We start from the raw sequence: 9,694 nt of genomic DNA, 5'->3' as shown, positions 1-9,694 counted from the left end.
GTAACGCCGCCATAAGCACACCGACACGTTCTGTCTCTGTCTCCTGCCCACACACACACCAGCGCTATGCTAACTACAACAAGCATTCCAATACCTCATTTACTGAGCGACGCCAACACTGAGACTAATCTGTATGGCGAGACGGCAACGGCGAGTCATAATCTCCGTGGCGACGGTGAAACTATCCGGTTCTGGGGTGCAGGGCTGTATGCAGAACAGCGGAACCGACCGTATACAGCGGAACCGACCGTAAACAGCGGGGAAAGGGGAGACGTGTTCAGCGGAACCGAACGTGAAGGACGGGGAAAGGGGGGCCCCACTCATGTTCTCCCTCAAAGTTGTTGTTGGGGAGACTAATAGAGACTAATAAAGAAAAGCAGTTGACTTTGAAATAAATATTTATTCAAATGTTTTATGGATTTATTCCACTCATACCACAGACTAGGAAGGAACCAAAGATGAGCTGATGAGTTGAGATAAAAGCAAATGAGCTCAACAGCCGACGAGCACTCTGTGTCCATGTGGTCGAGCAGAGTCCAGTCTCTGAGCACTCTGTGCCACGTTCACATGGACATTATTAAATGTCAACAGCTCAATCGAAATAAAAGGTCAATCAGATTCATACTCAAAGGGTGCCTCTCATTTGGTCTTTTTTACACCCTTCCTACCCTCCTCAATCCTCGTCCTCACTGATCTAGATACAGAGTGATGGGGCGGCGACAGTGGGATAGTCTATCCAGTGTTATATAGATCAGTGGGAACGAGCCTTGAGGACCGAGCATCCAGGAGAGAGTTTGAGAGCCACCCATAGATTGTAAAGTGCCTGAGTGCACCTGATCCAATTGGAACATATCCCAAACAGATGGCACAAATATTGCAATCGGAATCTTTTAATCGGAATAGCAAAAAACTCTCCATGGAAACGAGGGTTCTGTGTTCTGCAAAGCCCTCCTTTTCTGGGCTTTAGTACTTCCACTTGGCTCTTCTACCAACACTGCAGGTGAGAAACAGAACCGGGCGTTGAGTGTGTGTGGGTCAGTTGAGAGAGGTTGATGTCAGAAGCTATGCACTTCCTTGAGCTAGTCAGAGATGATCGAGCCACAATGAGGAATTTGAATGTTCCTACTAACCGAGCCACATAGGGCGCTGACCACCCACCCTCATCTGAAAATCCCCACTAGGTTAGCAACTTCTGTTGAAGATCTTTTGGTCGCAGCCTATCGGTTTCAACTGTAGGCTTGGGTACACAAAATATCCAAAGGTATTTTACGCACCTGATATAATCCATATTCCAACTATATGAACAGAATCTCCCCAGCGAGCGCCTCGTTCTTGTTGGCATATTAAGCAGCATGACACCAGTAGAGTGGGCTGGTGGTGACTGCTGATAACCCATAGGGCTGTGCTGTACGCGTAACCCATAGTAACCCATAGGGCTGTGCTGTACGCGTAACCCATAGTAACCCATAGGGCTGTGCTGTACGCGTAACCCATAGTAACCCATAGGGCTGTGCTGTACGCGTAACCCATAGTAACCCATAGGGCTGTGCTGTACGCGTAACCCATAGTAACCCATAGGGCTGTGCTGTACGCGTAACCCATAGTAACCCATAGGGCTGCGCTGTACGCGTAACCCATAGTAACCCATAGGGCTGTGCTGTACGCGTAACCCATAGTAACCCATAGGGCTGTGCTGTACGCGTAACCCATAGTAACCCATAGGGCTGCGCTGTACACCAGTAGAGTGGGCTGCTGATGACCCATAGGGCTGTGCTGTACACCAGTAGAGTGGGCTGTGCTGTACACCAGTAGAGTGGGCTGTGCTGTACACCAGTAGAGTGGGCTGTGCTGTACACCAGTAGAGTGGGCTGTGCTGTACACCAGTAGAGTGGGCTGTGCTGTACACCAGTAGAGTGGGCTGTGCTGTACACCAGTAGAGTGGGCTGTGCTGTACACCAGTAGAGTGGGCTGTGCTGTACACCAGTAGAGTGGGCTGTGCTGTACACCAGTAGAGTGGGCTGTGCTGTACACCAGTAGAGTGGGCTGTGCTGTACACCAGTAGAGTGGGCTGGTGATGACGCTGCTGATCATATGTGATCTGAGGGGATGGTTTACAGACGTCTCCAGCACATGTGCTGTACGCGTAACCCATAGGGCTGTGCTGTGCTGTACGCGTAACCCATAGGGCTGTGCTGTGCTGTACGCGTAACCCATAGGGCTGTGCTGTACTGTACGCGTAACCCATAGGGCTGTGCTGTGCTGTACGCGTAACCCATAGGGCTGTGCTGTACTGTGCTGTGCTGTAGGAGTAACCCATAGGGCTGTGCTGTACTGTGCTGTGCTGTAGGAGTAACCCATAGGGCTGTGCTGTGCTGTGCTGTGCTGTACTGTACGCGTAACCCATAGGGCTGTGCTGTAGGCGTAACCCATAGGGCCGTGCTGTAGGCGTAACCCATAGGGCCGTGCTGTAGGAGTAACCCATAGGGCTGTGCTGTACTGTGCTGTACGCGTAACCCATAGGGCTGTGCTGTACGCGTAACCCATAGGGCTGTGCTGTACGAGTAACCCATAGGGCTGTGCTGTAGGCGTAACCCATAGGGCTGTGCTGTACGAGTAACCCATAGGGCTGTGCTGTAGGCGTAACCCATAGGGCTGTGCTGTACGCGTAACCCATAGGGCTGTGCTGTACGAGTAACCCATAGGGCTGTGCTGTACTGTGCTGTACGCGTAACCCATAGTAACCCATAGGGCTGTACTGTGCTGTACGCGTAACCCATAGGGCTGTGCTGTGCTGTAACCCATAGGGCTGTGCTGTACGAGTAACCCATAGGGCTGTGCTGTGCTGTTGAGGAAGAAGTGGAATATGGGACCTCTGAGCCAACGAGCTGGGAAACATAACGATTTGGACACAGTGTGTTATAACTCCTGTGACAAGACAGCTGAGAAGCAGGAGGGTAGGACTACACACTTGGGCACACACACACACACACACACACACACACACACACACACACACACACACACAGAGGGGGTTAGATTGCCCTGTACACTAGCTGAAGATGTGTTCTGATCAGTTCATCTGGTGACGATCGGATTAGATGAGTTCACTTCCTGTGTGCAAATCAGTGACGGCCACTTCCTCTGTCACCATGGCAACCTCCTCAGCCTCTTGTGGTGAGGTGGACTCTGTGAGGGTGTGATGGCACAATGGCAGTGACTTCTCTCTCCCACTCACTTCCTGTCATGATGAAATACACATACAAATGTACCCCAACAGTCAGTCAGTCATGTGCAGTTCATGAACCTGGTGAGAGGTGTATGTGAGCTCAGCAGCCTATCAAATCACCCTCTTCCCCTCCGTGCTCCTGAGCAGTCGACTGGAGTAGTGATCGGCTCCGTCTGGACGGACTGTCCAAACTCGTTTTTAATTTGCTATTAAGTGCACACACACCGAGCAGACAGATGCTGGCCAAGTGTTTTATTAGAACGGAAGGCATACAGTACTACACCTCACAACAGCACCTAGCTACACCTGTAGTGTTTTATTAGAACGGAAGGCATACAGTACTACACCTCACAACACACACACACAGCACCTAGCTACACCTGTAGTGTGTTTTATTAGAACGGAAGGCATACAGCACTACACCTCACAACACACACACAGCACCTACCTACACCTGTAGTGTGTTTTATTAGAACGGAAGGCATACAGTACTACACCTCACAACAGCACCTAGCTACACCTGTAGTGTTTTATTAGAACGGAACGGAAGGCGTACAGTACTACACCTCACAACACACACACAGCACCTAGCTACACCTGTAGTGTTTTATTAGAACGGAAGGCATACAGTACTACACCTCACAACACACACACAGCACCTAGCTACACCTGTAGTGTGTTTTATTAGAACGGAAGGCATACAGTACTACACCTCACAACACACACACAGCACCTAGCTACACCTGTAGTGTGTCTTATTAGAATGGAAGGCGTTCTACGCCTTAAAACGGCCACACGCAGGTAACACCTGGACACTGTTATGTAGGGTGTGGAACAGAGAGGTTGCAATGACATGGCACACATCCAACCCTGGTGTTTAAAGGGATTTGTTCCTCTTGGGTTCCTCTTATGCTGTAAACTTTTATGTTGTCACATAGGGTCATGTTTGATGTCAATGCACCTAATGTGACCCATTATAGAGTTTTAAAAAAAGGCCCTGTACAGGTCGGATATGTTGAGTAGTACACGTGGCATGCTATGAGATTAGTCGCCTCTAGGGGGAGACAACGTTCCTTTCGCTGGGCATTGTGGGTTGTAGGTGTTTTCCGCTGCACGCCGCGGAAGAGACGAGAGAGGAGTTTGTGTGGTAACTGTACAGCAGCATCAGGAGCTTTCCAGGTGGACCATACAACGACTCTGCTCACACCCGCTACTGAACCCAAACGCAAGGCACACCAGAGTAAGCGGGAGGACTCGGGACTGCGGCTCGGGACATGGCACACAACAGTCTGATGAGCGGAGCGGAGGACGTGGCGGATCAGGTGGGTTAACAGAGTTGACTACCGCGGCCCTGGGAGGGAAACGGCGGGGCTGCTTTGCTGATCCAACAGAATGATGAAACTCAGACAGAAGTGCCTCTAAGCAGTAGTTATGGGATTACTGTTGCGCTCCTGCAGATGGGTGTTCACGCCACTGTTGGTCTATCTGTTTTGCGCTGGAAAATACTGAAGTGCTCACACTGTTTGGTAGTTGTTACTATTAGCTTGCTAGCCAGCTTTAGCATTTGGGACGGGTAATTAAATTACCAATGTGCCAGCGGCAAATCTGTTCTCGTCTATATTCAGTTTGATTTGGTGGTGTTCTGCCTTTTTATGTGTATTAACTAACCGACCAACTTCGCTTTCAAAGGGTAGTCTATCTATTTAGTCAAACAGCTGGGTAGTTTAAGAAACTTCCTTAACGTCTAGCCAGATTTGATCTAGCTGGCAGCTGACATCAATTAGCCTACCTGCCTGGAGGCTGATGCCCCGTCGATCGGTTCGTGTTTATCTCTAGTCTCTAGATAAAAGTTACACATTAGAAATGTCAGAATGGCCTGCTCAGGGAATTGCAATGTTAACTGGCATTCCAATTGTACATTGCAACATCGAAGCTACGTATCCTGAAGAGTTTAGATACGAGCTGTAACGTTAACTTAGTTGACGGAATGATTTAATATAAAGTTCATAATTGGAGTGGTTTGATTCGTCAGTTTGTGGTGCTACTCGTGGTGCTACTCGTCTCCTCAGCCTCCAGGAGGTTATAGAATGTGTATATTTCAGGGATGTAAAGTCTAATGACTGAGATGCTAGCTCTTCATGAGAAGGTCTCCTCCATGTCATCCGAGTCTTCCAAGTGGGATCGGAAGGAAGGACGGTTATCAGAAGAGCATCTCCATCCTCAACTGATCGGGATAGCCCGCTACACACGATGCCGCAGGGTGTGTGTTTTGAGCGTGTCCGCGAATACTCTGTCCTCTGCCCGATGTCTCATTCATGCCGCCTGCCTCGTACTTGTTGAATGCTGATTGGCTAGCTACTGCCCCGTAGTGCTGATGTGGATTGTAGAAAAGGGCGTGTTGTTTTTCTGGTTTGACGTCGACTCTACGTGCTGACGTTAGTTAGAGAGAATTGAGTTTGCTCTCTACTGAATCAACTGATAAGCTTTGATTTACACATAACCTAGTTCCCCTCCCTTATCTACTCACAGTGTCTGAGAAGATAAGTTGCATTATTATTATACTATCATAATATGTAATAGCATCTTTCACTCACTCACTAAAGGGCAAGACATTGGTTTTATAGACCAGGACATTCTATTTGTATCTACCTTCTGAAATAATAGAACAATTGCAGTCTGTCAACACTTGTCAGTCATTAGTTCATTCTGCTCCAGACTGATACACCTGGCACCTTTGTGATCTCTGGTGGCCTCAAGGAAAGCTCCTCTATCTCAAAATGAAGTATTAGCATCAACCCACATAGATATGTTGCAGCAGAAAAAAGAGCTTAGTTAGGTGTGTGTGTGTGTGTGTTTATGCAGTGAGTGTGCATGGTTGAGTGAGTGTTTGCTGAACGGGAGGAGGTAAGTGTGTGTAATGGCCATCTGTGAGGTGAGGGACTGAGTGTGTGTGATGGCTGTGTGTGTGTGTGTCAGTGTGATGGCTGTGTGTGTGTGTGTGTGTGTGTGTGTGTGTGTGTGTGGCTATGTGTGTGTGTCTGTGTGTAATGGCCGTGTGTGTGTGTGTGTATGTAAGTGTGTGTGATGGCCGTGTATGTGTGACCATTAAAGCTGAGAGGTGTTTGGGAATCAGCTGTTGCCTGGATACTCTGATGGACAAGGGCATGATTCAGTTATGGGAGCAGACCTGACTATAGCACACTATAGACTCCTTATAGGGAGTTAACTACAGACCTGACTATAGCATCTATAGACTCCTTATAGGGAGTTAACTACAGACCTGACTATAGCATCTATAGACTATAGCACACTATATACTACAGACCTGACTATAGCATCTATAGACTCCTTATAGGGAGTTAACTACAGACCTGACTATAGCATCTATAGACTATAGCACACTATATACTACAGACCTGACTATAGCATCTATAGACTCCTTATAGGGAGTTAACTACAGACCTGACTATAGCATCTATAGACTATAGCACACTATATACTACAGACCTGACTATAGCATCTATAGACTCCTTATAGGGAGTTAACTACAGACCTGACTATAGCATCTATAGACTATAGCACACTATATACTACAGACCTGACTATAGCATCTATAGACTCCTTATAGGGAGTTAACTACAGACCTGACTATAGCATCTATAGACTATAGCACACTATAGACTACAGACCTGACTATAGCATCTATAGACTCCTTATAGGGAGTTAACTACAGACCTGACTATAGCATCTATAGACTCCTTATAGGGAGGTAGCTACAGACCTGACTATAGCATCTATAGACTATAGCACACTATATACTACAGACCTGACTATAGCATCTATAGACTCCTTATAGGGAGTTAACTACAGACCTGACTATAGCATCTATAGACTCCTTATAGGGAGGTAGCTACAGACCTGACTATAGCATCTATAGACTCCTTATAGGGAGTTAACTACAGACCTGACTATAGCAGCTATAGACTCCTTATAGGGAGGTAACTACAGACCTGACTATAGCATCTATAGACTATAGCACACTATATACTACAGACCTGACTATAGCATCTATAGACTCCTTATAGGGAGTTAACTACAGACCTGACTATAGCAGCTATAGACTCCTTATAGGGAGGTAACTACAGACCTGACTATAGCATCTATAGACTATAGCACACTATATACTACAGACCTGACTATAGCATCTATAGACTCCTTATAGGGAGGTAGCTACAGACCAGTTAACTACAGACCTGACTATAGCATCTATAGACTATAGCACACTATATACTACAGACCTGACTATAGCATCTATAGACTCCTTATAGGGAGGTAGCTACAGACCTGACTATAGCATCTATAGACTCCTTATAGGGAGGTAACTACAGACCTGACTATAGCATCTATAGACTATAGCACACTATATACTACAGACCTGACTATAGCATCTATAGACTCCTTATAGGGAGTTAACTACAGACCTGACTATAGCATCTATAGACTATAGCACACTATATACTACAGACCTGACTATAGCATCTATAGACTCCTTATAGGGAGTTAACTACAGACCTGACTATAGCATCTATAGACTATAGCACACTATATACTACAGACCTGACTATAGCATCTATAGACTCCTTATAGGGAGTTAACTACAGACCTGACTATAGCATCTATAGACTATAGCACACTATATACTACAGACCTGACTATAGCATCTATAGACTCCTTATAGGGAGTTAACTACAGACCTGACTATAGCATCTATAGACTCCTTATAGGGAGTTAACTACAGACCTGACTATAGCATCTATAGACTCCTTATAGGGAGTTAACTACAGACCTGACTATAGCATCTATAGACTCCTTATAGGGAGTTAACTACAGACCTGACTATAGCATCTATAGACTATAGCACACTATATACTACAGACCTGACTATAGCATCTATAGACTCCTTATAGGGAGTTAACTACAGACCTGACTATAGCATCTATAGACTATAGCACACTATATACTACAGACCTGACTATAGCATCTATAGACTCCTTATAGGGAGGTAGCTACAGACCTGACTATAGCATCTATAGACTATAGCACACTATATACTACAGACCTGACTATAGCATCTATAGACTCCTTATAGGGAGTTAACTACAGACCTGACTATAGCACATTACACTATATACTACAGACCTGACTTTAGCACACTATATACTACAGACCTGACTATAGCATCTATAGACTCCTTATAGGGAGGTAACTACAGACCTGACTATAGCATCTATAGACTATAGCACACTATATACTACAGACCTGACTATAGCATCTATAGACTCCTTATAGGGAGTTAACTACAGACCTGACTATAGCATCTATAGACTCCTTATAGGGAGTTAACTATAGACCTGACTATACACTAATCCAGCGCGAACTTTATGGGCGCTGCCATCTTAAATATCGCCATTACTGCGTGCCTGCGAGTGTGACGAGTGACACTTGCCTGTGCTTTTCAATGAAAGCATCCTGTCAGAGAATGTCTAACAAGAGATCCCGCTCATGAAAGAAAATGTCAGGTGAAAGGGAACATTGGATCAATGATGTCAGACTGTGCCAAAACTTACCAATGAAGGTAATTTATCAACAACATAAGGTATTAAGACGTGTATTAATGACAGCTAACCTCTGCAACAGCCGCCTATGGAACCAACGGGCTAATTTCTTAGCAGCCAGTCACGCAGTAATGGCGGTTTTGTGTTACTTCCGTGTTTCGCTGGATTAGTGTATAGCACACTACACTATATACTACAGACCTGACTATAGCACATTATAGTATATACTACAGACCTGACTATAGCACACTACAGTATATACTACAGACCTGACTATAGCACACTACACTATATACTACAGACCTGACTATAGCACACTATATACTACAGACCTGACTATAGCACACTATATACTACAGACCTGACTATAGCACACTATATACTACAGACCTGACTATAGCACACTACACTATATACTACAGACCTGACTATAGCACACTGCACTATATACTACAGACCTGACTATAGCACACTGCACTATATACTACAGACCTGACTATAGCACATTATAGTATATACTACAGACCTGACTATAGCACACTATATACTACAGACCTGACTATAGCACACTACACTATATACTACAGACCTGACTATAGCACACTACACTATATACTACAGACCTGACTATAGCACATTATAGTATATACTACAGACCTGACTATAGCACACTACACTATATACTACAGACCTGACTATAGCACACTATATACTACAGACCTGACTATAGCACACTACACTATATACTACAGACCTGACTATAGCACACTACACTATATACTACAGACCTGACTATAGCACATTATAGTATATACTACAGACCTGACTATAGCACACTACACTATATACTACA

General features: G+C 45.5%; 1 protein-coding gene across 1 annotated transcript in view; it reads left to right on the top strand.

The window, feature by feature from the left end:
- Positions 1–4,299: 4,299 nt before the first annotated feature.
- surf4l (surfeit 4, like) overlaps positions 4,300–9,694 on the top strand; it is a 15,960-nt gene continuing 10,565 nt past the window's right edge. Inside the window, exon 1 of the mRNA XM_062542270.1 lies at positions 4,300–4,548. Within this exon, the coding sequence (XP_062398254.1) occupies positions 4,501–4,548 (48 nt within the window). The 5' untranslated portion in view covers positions 4,300–4,500. The remainder of the gene's footprint in view (positions 4,549–9,694) is intronic.

Source organism: Sardina pilchardus, chromosome 8 (assembly GCF_963854185.1).
Source record: "Sardina pilchardus chromosome 8, fSarPil1.1, whole genome shotgun sequence".
Taxonomy (NCBI): domain Eukaryota; kingdom Metazoa; phylum Chordata; class Actinopteri; order Clupeiformes; family Clupeidae; genus Sardina; species Sardina pilchardus.
The sequence above is the reverse complement of the archived record's forward strand: the minus strand, read 5'-3'. Positions and strand labels throughout refer to the sequence as shown.